The sequence below is a fragment of the Pimephales promelas genome, chromosome 8 (assembly GCF_988280905.1).
Source record: "Pimephales promelas chromosome 8, fPimPro1.hap1.1, whole genome shotgun sequence".
NCBI classification, from domain to species: domain Eukaryota; kingdom Metazoa; phylum Chordata; class Actinopteri; order Cypriniformes; family Leuciscidae; genus Pimephales; species Pimephales promelas.
In genome coordinates this window covers 35,660,226-35,685,308 of record NC_142776.1, presented here as the reverse complement: position 1 = coordinate 35,685,308, position 25,083 = coordinate 35,660,226, and the positions used below count along the sequence as shown (strand labels likewise).

General features: G+C 35.3%; 4 protein-coding genes across 5 annotated transcripts in view; all 4 read right to left on the bottom strand.

Annotated features, from left to right (window-relative positions):
• Window positions 1–16,005, bottom strand: part of uba7 (ubiquitin-like modifier activating enzyme 7) — a 67,765-nt gene extending 51,760 nt beyond the window's left edge. Inside the window, exons 1-21 of one of the 2 annotated variants that reach the window (XM_039693238.2) lie at window positions 15,743–16,005; window positions 15,381–15,428; window positions 14,502–14,670; window positions 13,518–13,652; window positions 13,322–13,428; window positions 13,143–13,233; window positions 12,660–12,792; window positions 12,460–12,557; window positions 12,147–12,308; window positions 11,193–11,357; window positions 10,523–10,633; window positions 10,358–10,438; window positions 9,235–9,390; window positions 8,874–9,039; window positions 8,588–8,784; window positions 7,577–7,641; window positions 6,684–6,879; window positions 4,735–4,809; window positions 3,878–4,076; window positions 3,690–3,781; window positions 265–357 (exon numbers count right to left, since the gene is read on the bottom strand). In XM_039693238.2, the coding sequence (XP_039549172.2) occupies window positions 265–357; window positions 3,690–3,781; window positions 3,878–4,076; window positions 4,735–4,809; window positions 6,684–6,879; window positions 7,577–7,641; window positions 8,588–8,784; window positions 8,874–9,039; window positions 9,235–9,390; window positions 10,358–10,438; window positions 10,523–10,633; window positions 11,193–11,357; window positions 12,147–12,308; window positions 12,460–12,557; window positions 12,660–12,792; window positions 13,143–13,233; window positions 13,322–13,428; window positions 13,518–13,652; window positions 14,502–14,670; window positions 15,381–15,424 (2,535 nt within the window). In that variant the 5' untranslated portion in view covers window positions 15,425–15,428; window positions 15,743–16,005. The remainder of the gene's footprint in view (window positions 1–264; window positions 358–3,689; window positions 3,782–3,877; window positions 4,077–4,734; window positions 4,810–6,683; window positions 6,880–7,576; window positions 7,642–8,587; window positions 8,785–8,873; window positions 9,040–9,234; window positions 9,391–10,357; window positions 10,439–10,522; window positions 10,634–11,192; window positions 11,358–12,146; window positions 12,309–12,459; window positions 12,558–12,659; window positions 12,793–13,142; window positions 13,234–13,321; window positions 13,429–13,517; window positions 13,653–14,501; window positions 14,671–15,380; window positions 15,429–15,742) is intronic. The other variant, XM_039693237.2, reaches the window with a different exon arrangement.
• A 977-nt stretch (window positions 16,006–16,982) lies between these two features.
• Window positions 16,983–17,930, bottom strand: LOC120493592 (odorant receptor 131-2-like). Its single transcript, XM_039692283.1, has one exon. The coding sequence runs from the start codon at window positions 17,904–17,906 to the stop codon at window positions 16,983–16,985; it is 924 nt and encodes a 307-aa protein (XP_039548217.1). The 5' UTR covers window positions 17,907–17,930.
• Window positions 17,931–19,459: 1,529 nt separating this feature from the next.
• LOC120494241 (odorant receptor 131-2-like) lies at window positions 19,460–20,374 on the bottom strand. The gene has a single exon (XM_039693462.2). The coding sequence runs from the start codon at window positions 20,372–20,374 to the stop codon at window positions 19,460–19,462; it is 915 nt and encodes a 304-aa protein (XP_039549396.2).
• Window positions 20,375–24,045: 3,671 nt separating this feature from the next.
• LOC120493291 (odorant receptor 131-2-like) lies at window positions 24,046–25,083 on the bottom strand. The gene has a single exon (XM_039691801.2). It carries the CDS (start codon window positions 24,990–24,992, stop codon window positions 24,048–24,050), a length of 945 nt encoding a protein of 314 aa, XP_039547735.2. The 5' UTR covers window positions 24,993–25,083; the 3' UTR covers window positions 24,046–24,047.

Here is a 25,083-nt window from a genome sequence, read left to right as displayed (position 1 = left end):
GTTTGTACACATGGTACATGCTTCATGAATTACAAATACATGTTCACACGGGTGCAAATATTGTCATGCAAACTATTAATGGTAAGTAGTACAAGTAAATTGGATGAAATCTATGGTTGAATGAAAAGGTCTTTCCTCAGGGTGTTCCTGTATATGTACTGAAACTGAGGACACAAACGCCCAGAGGGAAATGTTGATCACTTTAGACCTTGTCTCACAAACAAAAGCACCGCAGAGTTGTTTGACAAAGACAAAAAAAATCACCTTGTGGCGGTCGGCTGTTGGTATATCATAGTTCTCTGCCCTCAGGTTGGATGTTGCAACTATATAATCCATGTGGAAATTACTATCATCATCCTGGAACACAAGAATAGAAAAGAGCATATGGTAATGCACAAACAATTTCATTATTACAAGAACTGACACATAAAGGCCATTCTTGCATTCGATCTTGTTTTTATTTTATTTTTTTATTTATACATGAATCATATTATGCATATTAGGAGACTGCTTATTGTAAAGATGTTCTTTAATAAATATTCTCTTAAAACAAGTCTTAATATCATCTGCAATTTTGCTTTAGGTACATTTACTTAATATTTCTTATATTCATATGTAATACTATTTTAAGGATGTTTAGACATTTTTAGTGAAAAAAAAATACAAAAATATTCATTAAAAATATATATTTTCAGTGCAGTATGGGCATTTATAGAAGAGCATCATTTACTGTTGATTTTAATTTCCTTTAAACAATGGAAAACACTGTTTGATTTGTCCATCAGCAAATCTACACCTACTTACCATCTGTTCATTTGTTACAATAGGCCAAACACAAAGAGGAAAAGACCTGTTGTGTTTTAAATGTGATGCTCAATGTTATCTTTTAGTCTTCTATTACAAACAAGAAGAATTTAAAAACAGGAACAAAATTGTTTGGCCCACAGGTATTTTATGCACTTTGGTACAACAGGTACTAGATAAAGATCATATCACGTCATATTTAAACATTGATAGTTTCCAGTCTCCTATTGTATTCGTTTGTAATTTCCCCTCTTTTTGTTCAGGACCATAATTGCTCCAGATTCAACTGGAGTGAACTGCAAATCTTGTACTTATAAAAAAAAATGTTTTTCTCCATATAATGCACTTTATGACGCACTAAGAATCTTTTTCCGAGTCAATTTGTTCATTTAATTCATTGAATGAACCAAATGACACGAAAAAAGATTTGTTCATTTCGATGAACGAGTTCGAACAGGAGAGTCACGGACGCGCATCACAGAACAGAGCAAGGTGGGCGTTTGAGCTTATAAACTTAAACTTTGTTTTTTTTTTTAATTAAATGAGAGATCGTTTCGCTTGATTAGACCCTTATTCATCGTCTGTAATTGTTTAAAGCCCTTTGAACAGTTTGCAGTTTGCACTGAAACTCTCTTTTGGACCTTGAACCGTTTGGTTCCCATTGAAGTCCATTATATAGAGAAAAATCCTGGAATGTTTTCATCAAAAACCTTAATTTCTTTTCGACTGAAGAAAGAATGACATGGACATCTTGGATGACATGGGGGTGAGTAAATTATCAGCAAAAGTTTTTTTTAAAAGTGAACTACTCCTTTAAGCACAATTCACAACTCAAGAACGTTGGTGTGATATTAGATATTGCAGGAATGCTAAGAAACCCTGGTGTTGAGGTTTTGCCACTCTGCTTACGCCCCAGGCACCGCAGCACTACAAAGCCTGTCAAGTATTGGGTGTGTTGAGGGTAACTGCGGGGGTGTCTGAGCATAGTGTATAATTTGGCAACCTGATGCCACCAGAATCCCCCAAACACACATTCCACTGGAAAAATCTGGCAAAGAATGCGTCATTGCTAATAGTGCGAGCACACACTTGCACATGTATATGGACATACGATACAAACAGTGGGGCCCAAAGGTCTAAGAACACTAGAGACATTTTTATCCAATTTTTGTAACAGGAAACATAACAAATAAAATATAATTCAATAAACAAAAACTATAACAGCATATCCATGACATGAAAACACTGTCTTGAGCTTTAGTGTAAGCAAAAAAACCAAACAAACCCTGACCACCCAATGCTATCTCACGACCAATTTGTACGAATTCGTACGAATGATTAAAAAGTGGCTAATTCGTACTAATTCATACGACCTCACTTGTATGAATTCGTACGATTTGTCTAAACCCACGTGATGGTAGGAATTCATACGAATTGGCCAACACATAAAATATGTACGATTTAGCAAAAATCATACTAATTTGTACGAGTGAGATCGTACGAATTGTTACGAATTAGCCACCTTGTAAAATTCGTACGAATTGCCGTGAGATCGGGTTGGACCATCGGTTCAAAGAGTCACATGATGTCACTCATTCACTTACAACTGATTAGTGACCTTGAAAACAGAGCAGAATATTAAATATTTCTTCTTCATCATTCATTTTGTTTGGTTTAAAATCCTAAAACTTTATTTGAAATGTGGTTTTAGACTTTGGGACCTCCAGTATACAGAAACCTTTGTCTAACTGTTGCCATATGAACATTTTTCCAAAACAGATACCAGGACGTTTAATCTTCAAAGAAAGCAAGACTAGAAGCTACTAGAGAAATGGAGAATAGATAGTCCAGGAGTGATTTAAAGACTGAAGAGATTGTGAAAATCAAAGACAGATACATACAGAGAAACACATCGACTGAGACTAATCCTCTTCCTAACAGAACACACAACTGAGATGTAGTTCGGACACTGCTGCCCATTCAGTCTATGTCCTGTATGTGTGTGTGTGGAAGCCAAGGACGCCCATGTGTCATGCAGTCACGACGAACGACAAAGCGGACTCTGACTAAACCAGCATGCATCCAACGCTTTTCATAAGACCTGTCTGTCCGTTGGACACCCTCTATTTGAGAAGTATGTCACTCACAGCGTTGAGGTGAAGAAGATCTGTATCAACAGAAAGGACGACTGTTTTCTCTGGTCTGTTATGGACGGAGCTGGTTAAGGGTCGATGGAAAACTGCAGGCGGGGTTAGATGTTTCAGGGCCAATTTTGTGGTCCACTGAGACCTCCTACCTGAGAATGGACGCCAACATGTCTGACAGGCCCAGTGCACACAGCAAATGTGTGTGTTTACAGGGAATGCCACAGTTAACATGCTAACTTTTAGACTCGTTTTATGTTTAAAGCTACTAAAGGAATAGCTCACACAAAAATAAAACTGTCATAATTTTCCCTTCCTCATGTCACTCCAAAACCATAGTGTTTTCTTTAAAGTGTAAAGTAAAACAAAAATGTTTTGCAGAATGTCTTCAATGAACAAAATGAATTTAAAGAAAAAAACATAAAAAATAATGTTTTTAAATATATACACAGAAGAATGTGAAAGCCAGGAAATAAACAAAAGGTTTTGAAAAATATAAAAGAATGTAAAGTTATGACGTCAAATCACACACACACACACACACACTTAGTATACTAAGTTAAATACTAGGGAACTATTTTCTTATGTTTTATTTACTATTATTTTACTTGTCTATTATCTTTGTCATTCTATGCTTTATATAAACGATACAAGGTATTTAGTTTCATCAAGGCGTGCATCACAAAACAACATGTATTCAAATGCTATTCAAATAGATATTGACTTGACAAACATGGGTACCTTCTCAAACTCTTGTGGATGCATGCGGAAGTTTTGGTTCGTCAGATTGAGTTTGGACAGCTTCTCCTTTAACATCTCCAGCTTAGCTTTATCTAAGAGGTGCAGTGAGGGATATTAAAAGAGAGTTCTTTCCAGACAGAACAGAACTGTATTATATACGTAATTTCATATTAAGCCTAACATCTCACCTTCCTCTTTCCTCTCCTCATTTTCCTCTTTCAGCTGCTGGTCATTCTCTGCTATCTTTACAGTAGATTTAGGGGTGAACTCGGGGACTTTTACTCCCTGCAGAACGCTCTGAATGTCAGCACGATTTTTTGAGCCTGTAATCCCATAGATCTGGCCGTATAAATTCGCCGCCGCCACAATGAAGTCCATATGGGTGGTCTATAAAGCAAGAGAAATGGGTAATCAGCTCCAATCAAAATATGTTTATTAAAGCTGGCAAAACTAAAGTGAAACTGCGTGTTTGTGTTTGATTTTGGGCTGAAGGGTGGAAAACATGCTATGAATCATGCAGAGAAACAGAATGGCAGTGGTTAACAGGAAATGATGAGAGGAAAGTGTGTAGTGCATTCAAAAAACAACACTTCCCAAAATGGGTTAACTATAGAATTCAAATTGACTGTGAAAAGAGAGTTCTTTAGTTTAGGGGAAAACTAATCTTACCAAATGATGATAACATTTACAAAGAATCCAGACAATGAAAACAATGGGCCATAAAACTGAATAATGGTTGTAGAGCGGAACCATTTGCATAGCCTAATTAAAATATTTAGAAGTTTGTCTGAAAGGGTTTCTGTGAAAAGCATGACCTGTGTGCTATTGTGCCTCTGTGTTTACCTGTGTGAGTGTGAGTGTGTCTCTGTATGTGGGCTCGGGCGTTTAACATGTTTTCACTTTGCTTTGTTAATCTCAGGTGATCAATATCAGATAATTCACACCAGGAGAAAAACCGTGAGTCGTAAAGTTAGACATTCCTGTCTGCAGGGGATGATGGGAGATTCCAGAGATTGTGCATGGGAATTTACACAGTAAAACTTACATTGCTTGTGTCAAAGGTCAAAGGATGTGGACATCTCTTTGCGCCCATCCAGAACGGAAGTCCAGAGCTTGTTACCTAGTGAGGAAGGAGAGGAGAAAAAGCGTTTTTAAAGTGTTTACATGTTCTTTTAATGTTTTTAAATATAATATTTATTTGTTTGTTTTTTTATACATGTAAATGTATATGCATGTATTTTTACTATGCATGTAAAATTGTATTTTATATATATATATATATATATATATATATATATATATATATATTATTTAATGTTGGTCTATTTTTAAAAAAGAGGTATAAGCATTATTTATTGTTGTTCATTTAATATATAAAAGATACTCTTAAAGATGCTATATAGTTATATTATTATTATTATATCTAAAAAAATTATGTTTATGTAGGATTAATTACAGTTTAAAATACTCTGTATACTTTTTAAATAATTATATTTATTATAATTATGATTAAATGCTTGTCTATTTTTCATTTAAAAAATACTTGTATATAGACTGTTTTACTTAATGTTGTTCATTTAAATATATAAAAAAAATACACTTAAAAGCGCAATATAGTTAGCTCTAGAAAACAAGAATGGAAAACGTCTACATCTGTTGTGAACCAAATGGAAGCCCTGCAGCCACACCAGTCACATGCTGATGTGAAGTGGACGTGATTGGTCACCATAAAGCCCATGTCTCCAAGCCTTTTGCTTAGAGAGACAGAGTAATGAGTTTATCATGTGTAAATGTGTGTGTTCAATACAATTGTGTTTTAACAAAAAACAAAAAAGGCTGCAAAGAACAAAGGCAGACCAAAAGAGTAGTAACACAAAGCTTATTCCACTAGCTGAACAGAAATAACTGTTTGTGTTGATCTTTCCAGCCATCTTTCTGCACTTCAGGAAAGACTTCCAACTGACAATGAGAAACTTTTATGCCAAGATCGTCCAGAACTTCATGATTGATTCTTGTTCAGTATATTCAAGAACAAACCCCTGAAACTAAGCTGTGGTCTACACATCTGCAACTTCAGGGTCGCAGATGTGAACTGTTATATCTGGACATGCAAGATAAAGGACATTTCAGAGTTTCAAAACTCTTGCCCATATCACCCCTCCTCTGAATAAATGTTTATCTCTGTGTGCAGGCACTGATGCTATGGATTAGACAAACCCACATCCATACTGTTACACAACCATAGACGCACAAACTCCAAGTAGAAATGATATTTTTCACTGAATAAGAATCTCATATATTTAGAAACAAATTATTGTAATATGCTGCAATTCACATAATGAAGACTTTTGGATTTATAGTAAGACCTCAGATAATGACATGAATGACTGATTTTGATGTGAACGATTTCATAAATATATATGATATATATATATATATATATATATATATATATATATATATATATATATATATATATATATTTCTCTAATCATAGTCCCACTGTTGTTATAGACAACAGCGCCACCTGTTGGTACTGCTCGTCAAAATGAAACCACATTGAATCACACTTGTGATCCAAAAACTAATGCCAACTCACTTTTTTAACATACTCATAATCAAAATGTCAAATGTATATATTGATAAGACTAGTAAGTAGTCATTTTAGTAGGTCTTTTTTTATCATCCAAAGCATTTAACTGCACAGTTTTGGGGGGAATCTCACAAAACATGACACAACCATATGGTTTTTATTTCATCCCAAATAAATAATAAAAAGAAATGTATAAAAAAATAAATTATAATTTAATTTGAATAATAATTTGCTTAAAGACAATATTTTTTATAGAACAATTAAGAATGACACTATTTTTTTATAACAATTTAGCACATTTTCCCCCCATTGTCCCATGTGATTATATATATATATATATATATATATATTGCATTACAGCCTAGGAACCATTAGCTTTAGCCACTAAGCCACTATGTTACCTGGTCAGGGGGAAAGCAGTGCAGTAGTTGTCTAATGTGATTGTTGTAAAGCGTTTCCCACTGTTTGCGGGCCCAGCTGATACAGTCGGCCCAGTTCTGAGGCCATTCCTCGCTCAGACACCTATAGACGCCCTCCAGCATTTCCACAGCCTCCACATCCCCACGGGTGACTGTGCGATCTACAAAGGTTGGGTCACTGCAGACAAAGATGGAAAAAAGTTGTGTATGAGTAGCTTTTTTGTTTGAATTTTTTCAACATCAATCGTTTAGACTAAACTTTATATGGGCCCAAAACCATTCAAAACATTTCATTACTCTACAAAAAAAAAAAGTGATAAAAATTATATAACTGTTTTTTTTTTTTTTTTTTAATATTAATAGAATTGTCAAAAACATACAGCAAATTTTGACCAAAAAATGAAAAATACAACAGTACAAACAATTCAAAATTTGAATAAAACAACTGTAATAAGTGTATTAATGATACTACAATAACAAAAAACTGTTGAGTACACAGGAGGTAGTTGAGATCATCAGTTATGCGGCTGCCTTCCCTTTGTGGTATCTGTCTGCAGCACACAGCACCTCAACTTCCTGCACACTCGCCTTTTTATAAACATCCTTCACTTCATTTCAGATGGAAAAGAGATCTGACAACACTTGACACTTGTGGCAGGAAGCCAGGGAGCAGCCAAGGGTTGCACTAATAATGAACAGCTGAGTCTGGATATGAGTAGTGGGACACATTTAAGGAGTACAATGCTAAACAGAATCTCTGACACAATATCTGCATCTGCTGATAACAGTTGTGCCTCTTCACCCTATGTTTCCTCCCCACATTTGATGTTTTTTTCTCTTCTAGACTATTGACTAGTTAATGTATTTATCTCTACCTGAGATAGTGGTTCACATTCTCTGCCGTTTGCTTGAAAAGCCCTTCAAACTGGTCTCTGGCCCACTGAAAATGATAAAAAATAATTTGTGATTCACACACACAGCCTCATATTTGCATTAATGGTCACTATGTGCATTTGCAAATATACAGAAATATTTTGATCATAAAACCCTGGATATATTACATAATTCAAAAAAAAGTATTTTCTGTATTTATTGGTTTGTTTTTATATATATTTCCACTTAAGTTAAGGGCCATTTTCACCAAGGATGATAACTATAAATATAAACAAAGTTTTATTAACAGTTTATTAAAGTTTTATTTTATTACCGTTATATTATCTTACTAGCTATATATAACTTATAGAAAGAGTGAAACGTTAAGAAGTTACATTACCTGTATGGCAAAATACATAATGATTTGAGGAAGTTTGTAGTCAAAGAATGGGCAGGCCTCATCAACAATATGCTTTTTTAGGGATGGGCAACGATTAATCCCGATTAATCGCATCCAAAATAAAAGTTTGTGTTTAGATAATATATGTGTGTGTAGTGTGTATAATTAATTTGTATATATAAATACCCACACATGCATCTATATATTTAAGAAATATGTGCATGTAAATATTTTATATATATTTATTCACAATTAATATTACATATAAATATAAATATTTGATATATTAATAACACATTTTTCTTAAATATATATATGCATGTGTGGGTATTTATATATACAAATTAATTATACACACTACACACACATATATTATGTAAACACAAACTTTTATTTTGGATGCGATTAATCGCGATTAATCGTTGCCCATCCCTAAAAAAGCATATTGTTGATGTTTCGTCCCTACTAGTGAACGTGCCATAACTGGTTATCCGCCATCATCGTTGGCCCTGCTTACTAGCCTGCTATATTTGTCAATACAACAACCAGTAAATCTGTTAAACAGAAAGTGTATGATAAAATAAACCGTCCACCATTACAAATGCCTTCTTACCTGCAGTGTGTGCTCTATACGGTGTGGGAAGTTCTTGAGTGTGCAGATGGGAAAGGCTTTCTGTCCTCCAGATGAGGAGGGTCCATACGATTCCGTCAGATGTGGTACTACCACCAAAGTGTGGCCTTTACTACCCAGAGTTCCTCCCTCCAGCATGGGCTTTTTGTTTCGCACACAGCACTGGTCAAGATAGACTCCTAATGGACAGAGAAAGTAAAGTAAAGTGTAAGGCAACACAAACTTCTGGCTGATAAACACTGATGGTGTATCATGGGTCAGCACTCACGTGCATCCACATTATCCAGCGCAGCTGCTACGCCATCAAGGTGACTGTAGAACGAATATGTGTAGACCTCCTCCGTCTCCGCACACACACGGTTCTGGTGAGAGATGATGTTCATGTAAGGGTTCATCTCTTTAACAGACTCCGCCGCCACCTCCGACTTCAGCCTCTGAGAAAGATGAAAAGAATAAATGTAAATGCCTTACAGTGATTTTACAACAGTTAAGGCATGAGAAGTGGACATGACTCAATCAATCATAGTTAAGAGATGGACCGGTTTTAGATTACGGTCATTGATATTGTACTAAAAAATGTTCTGAAGTTCAAATCAGCAGTGTAGCTATTCTGTGTCAACTCTTCTTACCCCGATGTCCTGAGAGCGGAACAGAAACTGTCGATTCAGATTTGATCGCTCAATAGAGTCCATGTCAGTCACTGTAATCTTTCCACCATCTCCCGCACCCAGACCAATCAGAGCAAAGTTCTTCAGCAGCTCACAGCCAATTGCTCCAGCTCCAACCTGATCACATAGACGTTAGATGAGAATTGATGAATAATATGGATTAATAATCTCCAAGACTGACAGATGGAGCAGGACTTGGAATTTTTCAGAGAGGTTAAAGATGGAAGCACTATGTTTACATGTGATGTACTTTATAGCATTAATGTACACAACCGTTCAAATTTTTAGGGTCGCATAAAAAAGTTTTTTGAATGTTTTTAAAATAAGATTATTATGCTCACCAGAGCTGCATTTATTTGTTCAAAACTTTTTAAATTTTAAAATATTTTTTTTTTCTATTATATAATGTATTTAAAATGCAATTAAATCCTGTGATAGCTTTCAGCATCATTACTCCAGTCTTCAGTCACATAATTGTTTAGAAATCATTCTAATATGCTGATTTGTTGCTCAAGAAATTATTCTTATTAACAATGAACCGATGTTAAAATGGTAGTTTTTTTAGGATTCTTTGATGAAAACAATGTTCAGAAGTACATTTATTTGAAATAAAAATCTTTTGTAGCATTATACATGTCTTTATTGTCCGTTTTGATCAATTTAATATATCCTTGCTGAATAAAAGATTAATAAAAAATATTTACAGACCCCAAACTTTTGAAAAATACTAATTTATTAGCATAAAACTTACTTAAACAAACTATATGCTAAAATAAAGAAATCCAGGTTTTAGTAACATTCAGAAACACCAAAATGATGCATCAAAAAAATATCCCCTAACAAAAAACTGGAATATTAGGTTGATTCACAGAGGAAACTCTGACCAACATATCCTTAGTGCTCAACAGGAAATAGCACATGGCACATCAAATATTTCCTGTGCATTCTACACCACTGACTCACTGATCTGCTCACTGCCCTGCATAACAGATCAACAATAACTGACAGTCATCCAACAGGGTTTACTGAAACACAAAAAGGGTAATGACCTCCTCTGCTGGTGGAGAAGGAGAAACACACTCACCAGAAAATAGTTCTGTTTCTTCAGCTTGTCTTGAAAATCAGATCCAAACACAGCAATCTGCCCATCATATCGGCTGTCTCTCTGCAGCACAGAGGATAAAGATCATGAGACATTTGAGAGATGAGACTTTTGTAAATACTGCGAATGAGCTTGCTTGCTGCTTACAGGAGCACAGGCGTCTTCAGTAAGGACAACTCCATCTTCCTCTAGAGGTAAGCATTCCAGGGCATCGAAATACAGCCACTGCCTGAGAGGAGTGAATTTACCACTGCACGCCTGGAAAATATATAGATAGAGCATGTTCACAAACTCCATCAACTGGTGATCCTGGTGTAAATAATCATAAACGCTTTCCCCGCCAGTGATTTTTCAAAATAGTTCCTTGCCACTCTTAGCATTTTTGATCATTTTCACAAAACTTTCATGGCACCACCAGAATATTTTGGATGAATCTAAACATCCAATATATCAAAAGAAAGAACAGAGCCTCTGCTTTTAATCAAAAACATGCTATTATAGCTTCCTTAATGCATTATTTTTTTATCAACACTTGAATGTGGTTTCATTCGAAAAAGCTATATTTTGAACAAAAAGCTGAGGAAAGTGAAATACGAAATGTGCATTAGAACTGCGTTTTATCAATTGTTTCTGCTTCTTAGCCTGTGTTTTGATCTTGAGATTCTGTACTCTTTCAGAAGATGAATAATAGCGCCCCCTACTGTATAACAGTGAAAACATGGATTGCAGAATGATTCTATCAATGGCGGGGAAGTGTTGTGTCATAAATTATGGAAAATTCCATCAATAGCGGGTAAAGATAAATGATCAAACTCACCTTCACCACCTCCTGAGCAGCCAGCCCTCCAATGAAGGCACTGACAGGTGCCAGGTCACCGCTGGCAACCAGAGATAAATCCCTTACAGCATCTTCATCAAGCTCTTTAAAATTTGCATCTGTACAAAGCTCTTTTGTGATAGTAACCAGCACTTCAGCATCAGCCTACAGAGGGCAGCAAAACACAGAGATGAACTGTAGTCTAGCTACTGAACCATTACATTAACCCCCAGTTTCACAGACAAGGCTTAAATCTAGTCCCAGACTAAAATGCATGCTTGAGCTGTTTTAACCTAAAGCAACATGTACTGACGTCTACACACCAGTACTGTTTTTTCCTAAAGCACATTTATAAAAGCCACTTAAATGTCCTAAAAGAATTAAGGCCTAATCCTGGCTTAATCTAAGCCTTGTCTGTGAAACCAGGCCTAAAGGGTTTAAAAACGTGATGATGCAGATCAATACATTGGATTACTATTATAATATACTGTAGTTTTAGGTGCTTATTATTTCAAAATACAAATCCTGGCCTATTTTTTTTAGAATATATATATATATATATATATATATATATATATATATATATATATATTTCATAATATTATTCTTTGAAAATAGTTATGAATCATAGTGATTAGTAAAAATAATCAAATCACATAGTAAAACATTTTTGATTTCTTAATGCATTGCATTTACATAATTGCAATTGAATTGTCAAGTACTTGCACATGCAAATAAAAAAAAGAATCGTATAATAATACTTTTTTTTTTTTTCATTTAATTGTTGAAGATTGAAATATGGCAATAATTATCAAAGAGTCAGTTTTTCCACAGTGGAACAGTAATATTACCTTTCTTAAACCAACAATACTTTATCTCAATATGGAACATTTTGATACAATGTGCGTACTTTAAAACACATTTCCAGGATAATAGTGTCATGGTATGACTGACCTGAGATCTAGGATGGGGTGTCCGGTTGTATTTCTGAGTGAATTTATGCAGGGCCTGGAAGGCCAGGTGCAGAGACAGGTGTCTTTGTCTCTTGCCATAGTCTGTCATCTCCACAAGCTCAGGATCGACGAGCGCTTCATTCAGAGCCACATCCAGAGGTTTCTGCAAGCATTAAAACATTACCTGAGGAAGTTGCCTTGCTATAGTCCTGTACATTGACACCACACACTTCCAGGTTTCAAAAGCATACTAACTGTACATCATGACAACAGCATCTTAAATATGGAATAAATCAATAGCAGGTTACACTTACAAAGTTGAGGATTTCAGGCTGTTTCACTTCAGTGGCAACTCCACCCTTCACATACTCGGAAAAGTTTGAAGTGTCACAAATAGTGAAGGAGTAGCTGTCTAAAAACATTGACACATATGTTTGTAATTAAATAAACTGCATGCAATCCACCATTTCTATTCTCAGATCTAGACATTTTCCATATTTCACATAGCACTTACCCCTCACTTTGATCTCAATGGGACCACAACTGTTGAGTTCGGTCATGCCTTGAACCTCAGAAAAGGTCACAAACATGCCATCATTAAACTCATGACTCTCTTCATCTGTGCATGTCACTACGCCTGGATTCTCCTATGGCGAAAAATGTTACATTGTCAGCTCAAATTAATTAATCAAATGATAGTAAAAAGGAATAAAATATGTTTTGAAAATGAAAAAATAAAAATCTACCATAAAGTTCTCGCTGTCATGTTTTACAAATCCATAAGACTTTGTTCATCTTCGAAACATGTGAAGATTTTTTTTATTAAATTACTGTCAAAATTTTGCTTTGCTTTCAATGGAGGGACAGGAATCTCTCAAATTTCATTAAAGACTACTTCATTTGTGTTTCGATGATGAATGAAAATATTATAGATTTTTGAGTATCCCTTTAAAAGGACCAAACTGAAAGTGAAAATGTGATTTTAGTCACGTGTCACCTTGCTGATATGAGCAATCATGGCTGAGACAGGAGTTTCTCCATTTGTGTCTCTGACCTCAAACGATTCGCCAAAGTCACAGAACAACTGCCTGCAAACCAAACACAGAAATCAGAATATGATTAAGCACTATTTAAACCGTTTTCACATCTTTTATTTATTCACAGGATCCAGCCTACCCACAAAGCCCTCTGGTGTCAGCCACAATAAACTTTATATTGTTTGAGTGACAAAACGCTCCCACACGTAGTTGCTCTTCTAAAGGTGAATTTGTAAGCACCACTACCTATAGTAAAAAACACATAAAATAAGACAAAATGATAAATAAGTTCAGATTCAATGATTATTATTGCATGGACATGGATCATAACTCACCTGGAACTTGCTGAGGAAGTCCTCGTTGAGTTTGTTAGTCCAGGCAGACACTCGAACGTAGACGTTCAGACTAGAAAGCTGCTTCTCAGAACACAAGGCCCGGTTCTGACCCAGATCAGCATCTTTTAGGTAAAACTGAAGACAAAAGAGATTATATAATTTATCCTTTGTAAAGATCTCACAATAACAACTAAATAAACCATTTACATATTTGCAAATTGTTGAATGTTATATTTACATAGTTGCAAAGTGTCTAGCGAGAGGAAAGTCTGGGCGCCTCTGCTTAGACTAACAGCCCCAGATAAGCGGAAGAAAATGGATGGATGAATGGCATATTTGCAAATATAACTAGCTTTTTTCCATGGAACACAAAAGGGGAGTGGCTCTTTTGTAGGAAATAAAAATGAATCAACCCCTGCACTAAGCTCTCAAATCTCATTTGCAGTTCAAGTCACAAATGTCATCACAAAACTTTTACATTACATTTGGCACAATGGTTCTTGAGGGACCATGTCTGAATGCACACATCACCGTTCATTTTCATTGCATAGAAAACAGCAGCTCTGAGCATCTTTGATGATTTGCAAAGGATTGTCAGACTACTTGTTGTGGCTTTCCTATAAGCCCAAGACAGGTGGTGAGGTGTTCTTTACACATAAAACCCTGCACACAGCGATATTCATTTGAGCAGTTGTTTTTGTCCATTTAATGAGAGCTTAGAGATTTTACATTGCACTGGTTCTATGGTAAGAACCATAAATTCCCGCCACCTGTTTCCCTCTGATTCAACCCAACTCATTTAAATACTAATTACTAATATGTTAATTATTTAACATATTAATTAAATAATTAATATGTGATGGAACAGGTGTGGCTTTCACCTGCACCAGTGACGCACACCACCATCTAGTGGTGGAACAAATTACATCTGGCTTCTACACTACTTTTTGGTTGAACTTTTCATTTAATTGCATTAAAGGTCACCTGAGAAGATAGATCTCTCCACTCCACCACACCCTCATCTTGAACGGTGACTGATCGAACTCCAGCCAGAATCACATTCTTGGCAATTTCCACGCCAAGACCTCGCATTCCAGCAATGAGGACGTCAGCCTTTCCCATGCGATGCATTGCATCATGGCCAATCACATACCTGTTGTGAGATGAAAAATTGCCCCGTGCATAAAGTAAAATTTCCGTACATGCTGATTTATTATTTAAAACATTTGAGGTTTCCATTTAAAATAAACTTATTTTGTGTAACAGAGCAAATATATATGTTTATTGGGTTTTTAATATAAATTTAAAATAAGCATAAATTAAATATAACAAATACTGTCACAATGTATATTTTGCACATTTAAATAATTTATGAGATTTTTTTTCACATAAAAGTAAACAACTTGGTGAAATCCATTCCTGGAATGGGCGTAACTTTTCATAAAGCAACCGAAAATACATTACTAGAATTCCTCAAACTAAGAAACCTGACCTCAAAAACACGATTCAGGGAACATTATAGCTGATACAACAAACTAAACAACTAATGAAACATAAAAGTTATGTACATAAATAAACACATGTCTCTCTTTAAACCTATTGTCTATTAGGTGTCCAGTCTATTAAATTTCTGAAATCTGAGGGATCTGCAAAAATATAAATCTTTAATGTCTAAATGAAATTGTAAGAAGTACAATGCACATTTTTTTTCACCACTGGAAATATAATAATACAAGCATTCAGTTTCAAGAACCCTTCATTTAGTATTTCTAAAGTAAAATAAACACAAAAAATTAAATCTGGGGAAACCAAAATAGGGAAAGTTGTAGTATGCCATGTAAGAATATTTTACAATGCACTTACAGCTGTCGAGAATATAATCCCTCGTCAATATCAGCCTGAGCCATTTTTCTGTAAGAATGACAAATCATTATCAGTGGTAACTATATTTACAAGGAAGTACTACGTGTCAGATACCATGATAGCTAATAATTGAATTCCATGTTCGTCTACCATACAACATTCTAAAAGTACTGTTAGTATTATTATTATTATTATTAGCTATTATTATTGTGTAAAAAAATGTTAACACCTCGGTGTAAACAATGCATTGACAGTTTCAAGGCAATGTGAGTGACGAACTCATAAAAAAATATGACAACTGTATAATTCTATAACGCGCTATTATGAACGAGTAAGGAATATTTTCAATAATTTAACGTTACCTTTCAACGGAGTTTGCCGTTTGCTTCCTCTGTCAAAACAGAAAGTAGTATGATTCAGAGTAGTGGCTTTCACTTTCATTTCTGTTTGTGTTGTGTTCCTGACATTGTGAAACTTGGCCTGTCGCGCACATTCATCCATATTGAGTTATTAAAAAGATAACTATTAATTGTTTATCTTCGAAAGCCCCTGTCAATACAATAGATGATGAGAATGAGATTCATCGGGTGACGTCAGTCACATAACCGTTACCTCAGAACCACACGACGGCGCTGCTAATCCACTGAAATATGTGACTATGTGGCTAGAATTGAAGAACGCACAAGAAACAAGTGACAGGGCTGGGTGACCTGACATTTATCTCAAAATGGTCAAAACGATTCTAAATAATATTACGAATTTTCGTAGTTTCACTCTGCCATTTATCGGTATAATATATCATCCTAAGCGATGCCGACGTTTCCCGTCACGTGACAACTAATACTTTTTTCAGTTTTAGTCAGCGCTTAATGGACCATTTAAAAAATATATTCAATTAGTAGCCTATATCGGACAGTAGGCTATATTTATTAATTTATATTTAATAATTTATATGTTTTTATACAATTTGAAACTTTCTCAAGATTAGGCCTGCAACAGCCTGCTGTTAGACTACTTCATGGCCTGCCTAAAAACAACGTCCAATATTTTACTGATGTAAAATAGGCCTACACATTGATTTGATTTACACAGCTATGCTTTGTGTAGGATACAGAAATGCAGTTAATGCAGATATACAACAATACTATCTTGATCTCTGCTTTAATATTTAGTATCTTGATCAATTGGTCTGGTAATATTTAACCTATTATAAACGGGATAAACAGTCGACAATCTAAAAGTTACAATCGATTGTTAAAGAGGAATATTTGTGAGGAACATGAGTAAGTAAAAATCTTTTGTGGATACATATCTGTGGCCCTCAAAATGTAGGAAAATGTAGATTTGCGCTTTTAAGCCATACTAGTCATTGCATTCAACCTATGTAATGTATCAAACACAATGTATTAGGCAACAACTTATTTCCATAATGTTTGGAAATGTGTTTTTTTGCAGCTGACTAGTTGAAATACCCTAATTAATTTATGATTTATGATTATATATATATATATATATATATATATACATACATAATCAGCAACAGCAGCAGCAACAGTCTTTTTTAGTTGACTAATCGATCATGCCCAAAGGGCCTATATATAATCAGAATTTTGATGGCACAATTTTTACAATGATAACTCTGCATGTAAAGTATTCCTTCATTTGTTTCATAAACTTCTGGTCTCGGACCCCATAAATCAATGGGCTCAGTAATCTAGGCATAATATTTGTGAGCAGATAAATACAGAAAGTGATCTTAGTTCTGTGTACAGGGAAAAAAGCATTAATAAAAATGTACATAAAAGGGGTGAAATAGGAAAGCATACAAAGAAGTAACTGGACGCCATGCAACAATATCGTACTCTGAGCCTTATTTGCTGAACCCTTTGAAGCTGCCTTTCTAGCAGTGAACATGACTCTGCAATAAGTAGATATGAGAATTATCCACACCAAAGTCATATAGATGATCTGTGATATGGTGGTGTTGTCCTTGTGGGCTTTGGAAGTAAACATGTTGAATGGGTAGCAAAGTACAACAGACCTGAAGAAAGATATGGGCTGGATTGAAAATAAAATAATGATATCTGCCAGAGAAGGTATAGCTCCTAAAACCCATAGCAAGCATATAAAGATGTAGGTTCTTTGTGGAGTGCAAATCTGAGAGTGATGCAGTGGTTTACAGATAGCAATGAACCTTTCAATGGCCATACCAGCCAGATTCAAAGGAGTGATCATGAATGTGGTTGAACCAAGAGCAATCAATGTGCAACACCATGAAACATTAAGAAATGGTATAGCGTAAGTCAAAACATATAAAATTACTGATATACATATCATGAGCATGTCATTGATTACCAGGTGAATGTATAAAATGTATCTGGAGTCTCTTGAAAACATTACATTAGAAAAAAAGGTCACTACTAACATTCCGTTGATGAAATTAATGAATATACCAAGACCAACAATCACAATGTTTTTGGCAAGAGCTTCTTCATAACTATCCACAAACCAGATCGTCGAGTTCATTTCTGAGAGGGAAAACAGGACAGTGGTTAAAAAGTGCACATTGTCTCTATGTAGTCCAAGCAAATGAAAGAAATGACTAATGATAACTAACAGAGGTTAACATTGTCCAGAAGCTTATCTCATAAACAATATTACCCTAAATTGTAATTAATTACAAATTACACCTAAACCTGTTTTAACTGTTTAAACCGTTTAAATTACACCTAAACCGCTTTGAGTTACCTTGCTGAAATCCCGATTCTGGACTGTGGGAAGAATGAGGCTTGCATCAGTTTTAATTAGTAGAGTGCTACTTTATTTATGGTTTGTGGAAAGGGCAGAGATCATGAATATTTAGCCTGTTACACACAAGGATCCTCTAATATTTGCATTCATGACGTCATTGCATTACAATATAACAGCAACATGCATCGAACATGCAAACTGTTTTAGCACATTGGAGTTTTGGGTGATCTCAGTGGTTTCAAAGCAGGAATGTACATGTTTTCCAATGCAGACTGATCTCATGAAAAGCAGTGACAGGAGGTTGATTTTTGTTTATTTTTAGCATAAATTGGAGCACAAAAGTGGCCGCCCTAGGAAAATTGACATCTTTATCTTTTATTAAAATATTGTTACTATTTTTTTAAGATTTTGTAAGCATATTGCATGCATAGTTGTGCTTTTTTATTTGCGATAATAACACAATGAATAATCCATTGATATTCACTACTAGATGGCACTCTTCCCTGGACTATTGTCATTCAATCAAAAACTGCATTTCCCATAATCCTTTGCCTGGACTCATTTGTGATTGCATTCAGCTGCTACTCATTATCTTGTTTACTAAATTACCATAATTTTTGCCCAGGCTGTCATACAAAGAAATTATGAACACATGCAAAAACACTGATTACCAACAAAATATTAATAACTGATTATGTTGTATTTAAGGTATGTTTTTTTCCCTGGGCTATTTGTTTTTCTGTGCATTGTTTTGCATAGTAAAATAAAACCTGCAGCTTTACCCCTTTTTTGCCAAACAATTTTGTCAGATAAATATCAACCAAGTGTAGGCCTAGGCCTATGTTATATTGTTAACCTCACCACAAAATGAAAGTAATCTGTTAAAAAGTAGTACAATAAAACTGTAAACTTAAAACACAAAGGATCAGAATTTACACTCCAATATTTTATTAAAAGTAATAATCAAAATACAGTATTTTTATCATCAACATTAAGAAGCAGCTTTCGCATATTGTAGTTTGGTAATGAAGACATTTTAATTGATAAAACAATAGTACAATCCAATATAAAGACAAGATTTGTAGTTGTGATTATTTAATGGATAATTCCCATAGTTAACAGTGTGAACTTCAGAAGAACAGATTTTATACATCCGTAACTCATTAAAAGACTTTGAGGAAAATGACTCAGAAAATTGAAGTAAGTTCTGAGCAAAGTTCGTTCATCATTTCTTTGTGTATGACACATGGTTAGATATTTTATCTTATTCAGTTGCTTTCATACTTTCTCTCAAAAATCAAAAAAAAAAGTCATAATTAAAAATAATTTTATTTTGGCACAATTTTTACAATAATAACTCTGCATGTAAAGTATTCCTTCATTTGTTTCATAAACTTTTGGTCTCGCACCCCATAAATCAAAGGACTTAGTAATCTTGGCATGATATTTGTGAGCAGATAATTAAAGAAAGTGATCTTAGTTCTGTGAAAAGGAAAAAAAGGAGTGACAATCATATCCAAAACAGGGGTGAAATAGGAAAGCATACAAAGAAGTAACTGGACGCCATGCAACAATATCGTACTCCGAGCCTTTTTTGCTGAACCCTTTGAAGCTGCCTTTCTAGCAGTGAACATGACTCTGCAATAAGTGTAAATGAGAATTATCCACACCAAAGACATATAGATGATTTGTGAAGCAGTGGTGCGATCCTTGTGGGCTTTGGAAGGGAACAAATTGAATGGGTAGCAAAGTACAACAGACCTGAAGAAAGATATGGGCTGGATTGAAAATAAAATAATGATATCTGCCAGAGAAGGTATAGCTCCTAAAACCCATAGCAAGCATATAAAGATGTAGGTTCTTTGTGGAGTGCAAATCTGAGAGTGATGCAGTGGTTTACAGATAGCAATGAACCTTTCAACGGCCATACCAGCCAGATTCAAAGGAGTGATCATAAATGTGGTTGAACCAAGAGCAATCAATATGCAACACAACGAAACATCAACAAGTGAAGCGTAGGTCAACACATATAAAGTTACTGATACACATATCATGAGCATGTCATTGATTACCAGGTGAATGTATAAAATGTATCTGGAGTCTCTTGAAAACATTGGATTGGAGAAGAAAGTAACTACTAACATTCCGTTGATGAAATTAATGATAAAACCAAGACTAACAATCACAATGTTTTTAGCAAGAGCTTCTTCAAAACTATCCACAATCCAGATCGTCGAGTTCATTTTCCGGTTCTTTTGATCTGGATCAGAAAGAGGAGAAAGTGTTTAAGAAGTGACCTATTCTGCTTAGCTTAATCCTTTTTAAGAAGTCTTAGACTTACCTTTGAGTAGAAGAACCGTTCTGGATTGAGGGCAGTCTGAAGCTCATACGAGTTTTAATTGGTACAGTGATACTCATGTGATATTTATGGCTTGTGGGAAGGTCACAGATTATAAATATTTAGTATGTTGGTCATTACCCCTGGGTCATTGTAAGTTTGGCTATTATTCTGTCCTGGCAATGATGTTCTAAACTGAGAGTTGACAGATGGTTAACAGAAATAAAGCTCCCTCACACGTTCTTTTTTGTGCTTACAAATTACAAAGTGATTCACAAAATATAATTTACATTCACAAACATCCAATTACCCATTTAAATAACTCAATAATCAACCAATATGCGTTAATGGTGTGCTTGAAGAAAAGCTTCTTTAGCATATTAGCCCACAGAACGCGCTATTCAGTATTAAACATCGATCAAATATTTTTTGTTACTTTAATGACAGTGGAATGTTTGCAATGCAAAGCAACACAGAGAATATAATTAATATTAATATATAACTAATTGACAAATCAGTGCAGTTTATTGAAGGTTTGTCTGTAAATTCATTAGAAAATATTGCCACAACACTCACTGTGATGGACATTTAACTGTCATTATATGACATCACTCTACGTCATCTTTTTAAAAAACGTAAATTCAATGTATAACGAATAATGCTAAATCCAAAATTTAAAAATATCAACTCCACTTCACTGCAAAAAAGTTTGCATTCTTTTAATTCATCTTAAAGGTCACTCTCTATTACATATCGATTCTCTATTGGTCACACGTCTTCCCATGATACGCATTCGCAGGTCAGAGTTCACCAAACTTGGGCTGTGTCTGAAATTGCACCCTATACCCTTAAATAGGATACTATTTGAGAGGACAGCTTTTTGTAGTGGTGTCCGAAATCATAGTGGACGTTATCAAGTACACTCTTTCAATCCCATAATGCATTGTGATGGTTGCGTCGAATTAATTCCAGCATCTTGCCAATAGATGGAGCCCACAGCTGAATCATCCATCCATTCATTTTCCAAACCACTGGTCCAATGTGGCTACAGCGTAATATCATACAGGTATGAATTCCTTTTTACTTGATTATCAAATTGTTTAATTAAGGTTTATACGTGCTAGTTTCCAAAATCTTTTCATCTTACTACTGGAGATGCCAGTTTGCTAAGTTTTAAATGATTATTAAACAGCAAGCACAAACTATGCAAAAGAGATAGCCCTTCCAGCACACTCAGTGTCCAAATTCACTCACTCCTTTTCATTCACTGCTTCTAGTGAACTATTTTAGTGAAGTATAATGTAGGGAATAGTTAAGGAGGGTAGCCTGTAGGGGGCAATATTGAACTCAGACTTAAACTTTGGAGCTTGAGCATGCGTTTCCGGTCTCCCATATTCGCATGCATTTGAATGCAAGTCGATGGAACGAAATTTGAAGTGTGACCAGTGACCACTCGTTTGATTCATTGCTTCTGCCACATGCCACAGCCAGAGTTATAAGCATTTGAAAAATAATTTGTTGCCACTAGGTGGTGCTGTTTCGAAAATTCTCAGGCTCCTTCAGGGCATCATACTGATGACCCATACCGAGTTTCGTAACAATTCGTACATGCGTTCAAAAAATAAAGCACTTTAGCACATTATTCATAATGTCCGACAGCCAAAATGGCCGATCTGGGAAAATTGGATATCAGTCGACTCGGCATGACACCCTGAATCTAATGAGACGTAAAATGACATCATTGGGTGCGATCAAATCGTCATGAGCTCAGGAATCAGAGGAAAAAAGAATTTTGTTGATAGGCCTTACGATCCAAAAGTTATTAGCATAATTTGAGTGAAACTTTGAGATGGTCCTCACTGCAGAACACAAAATCCAGGGGGAGGAGTCCAGGAACTCCTCCCACCTTACATATATCTAATATATATACATATACCTTCGGTGATTGGCCCCTAACTTTAATCACAATAACACTCTTTCGGCTTACAACTCTTTCGGCTCTAAAACTCTTTCCACTCAGGCAATCACTCTTTCCACTTGTTGCGTTGTACGAGTCCTCAGACCTCCTCTTTCTCGTCTCTCAGTCGACAGCGGCTTATATCCTTTCTCTCCACACCAATTACTGCAACAAGACACAGGCGTTCGTCATTTTGCATTTGACCTACTTACGGACTGCTTGCCTAAGTTGATTACTGATTGCTCTCAACTTGTGCTGATTGGGTTAATTATTTGCACCTGCTCCTCCCAGACCGTGTTAATAATGCTGCATTCTCGTGCTATGGAAAGTAGGATATTTTCCACCTGTGAACTGGTATTTACCAGTGTGTTGCGTTCAAGTGCTTTTGTTGTCGTAATGTGGTAAAAAGATGGAGATCCAGACCTGTTATTTAGCTAAAACTATTTTAGATTGCTTAAGTCATCTGCAACAGCAAAAAAATTATTTATCAAAACTCAAAAGGTAAACAATATGCTGTATATTTTCTAGATCATGAATAGTATATATTTTTACCATTCACGACTCTTACGGTGCTCTCCGCCATTTTGAAAAGTTCAAAGGTTATCTCATCTCGGCAACTCGTCCATCAAAATATTCTACGAGTTGCCCAGTGGAAAATACCACATGAGGGGGTGTTCATGTGCATTTTCCATGTCGGCTTTTGGTATTTACCATTATTACCATAGCACATGAACGCAGCATAAAACCTCATTTGTGGCACAGCAAAGTATTGTGAATCATCTGTAAGATTGTTGCTTGAGATTTAGTGATACACTTCACTTAAATTACGACTGAAATGCTTGATAACTGTTAAGCGCAGATTTTGAGCCAATTTTTTTTTTACTCTTAGGTCAATTCTCAGCAGTGTTCTTGTGAGTAATTCTCAGAAAGGCTTGATAAATAAAACCTGGCCTGAACCTATTTTTGGTCACAAATGTTTTCAGAGGAAGCAAAACAGATCTTCAGGTGGGAAAAAGTTGCATCACTAAATGAAGTTGATTAAATTGCAAAAAAAAAAGAAAAAAAAAGATCAGGTTGGTAATTGTGACCCTGACACTTTCTTAGAAAAGAGATGATGGCTGCATCCTATTTCCAAATACCAGACCAAAAAAAAAAATTGTCTACACTTTATTTTGTACTTTTGACGTTTGATGATAATTTTGCATTTACTACAGAAGCATGATTATAGTTTACTTTGTCTAACTTTGCACTATTTTCATCGTACAGAGCATTTCGTTAATACAACTGAACAGGAAATAAACCACACAATATTTTAGTGTACAGGTAATTATGGTCTGCCTGCTCATAATCATTTGTATGTACATAAACATTTCTTACATTACTTTTTTGGAGTGCCATTTTAATACATACTTTCATTACGTCACTTTAAAATTGATGGAAAAGTTGATTACAATTAAAGAACACTGTTAATTAATCGCATTAAAGCATGGCAGTACATTTTCTTGGGTTTAACATTGTGGCAAAACGTTCATCTGGTTCACTCACATGAAGAATTATGCATGCTTTACCAACAATTGTGATGCATTTCTATGAAACATTTAATGATGTTGCCCCTTTTTGCTCATTTTTTGATTGATTCAACTTTTACAATAAATAATCTGTATGAAAAAAGTTCCTTCATGTGTTTGTAAAAATGCTTATCTCGAACACCATAAATCAGGGGAGTAAGTAGTCGTGGCAAAATGTTTGTTAGAAGATAATTCAAAAAGGTTAGTCTCGCCCGGTCAACTGGAAGAAATGGGATAAACATCTTGTCTATGACAGCAGTAATGTAGGACAACATACAGAGCAGAAGCTGTACTCCATGTAACAGGATGGTGCTTTGGGCCTTTTTTGCTGAGGATTTATCAGTGGTGGATCTCCTGGCCGCAATAAGCACTCGACAATATGTGAATACAAGAATTACCCACACAACAGATGAGTAAAGGCCATTCATAAATCTGGACTGTACTTCATGGTATGCTGTGCTGTACAGAATTGATGCACTACAAGAAGTAACTGTATAAGAAGTAGATAAAGGACGAACAATTGAAAGAAGAATCAAGTCAGCCAATCCAGGTAAAACTCCTACACCCCAAATCAGAGAGATAAGGATGTATGTCCTGCGCACTGTGCAAATCTGATGATGATGCAGTGGTTTGCAGATTGCGATGTAACGCTCAACGGCCATACCGGCCAAAGTCAGAGGAGTGTTCTTATGAGTTGTTGAGGCTATTATAAGCAGTGTAACACAGAACGGGAGAGGTACATTTTGCCATACATAAGCCATCACAGAAAGAATTACAGTGAAAAAAACCATGAGCATATCATTGATGACCAAGTGAATGTATAATATATATCTCGGATTATTGTAGAAAATTGAACTCCTGAAAAATGTCAATACAAACACTCCATTAATGGACAGAATTATGACTGCAAGAAGAACAACGGTGAAATTTTTAGCAAAAGCATCTGCATATCTTTCTTGTACACTATATAGAAACATTGTAGAGTTCATTGTCCTCATGCACAGTTGTAAAGGTTTTTACTCTTGATGTTCTTTTCACCAACGATGACTTTCAAAAGTACATCCAGCTCATACGATGGTAGCCTATTTA

What these genes read in the sequence shown, in the direction of transcription:
- LOC120493291 (XM_039691801.2), bottom strand. Translation starts at nt 24,992, where the DNA reads ATGAGGACAATGAACTCTACAATGTTTCTATATAGTGTACAAGAAAGA.
- LOC120493592 (XM_039692283.1), bottom strand. Translation starts at nt 17,906, where the DNA reads ATGAACTCGACGATCTGGTTTGTGGATAGTTATGAAGAAGCTCTTGCC.
- LOC120494241 (XM_039693462.2), bottom strand. Translation starts at nt 20,374, where the DNA reads ATGAACTCGACGATCTGGATTGTGGATAGTTTTGAAGAAGCTCTTGCT.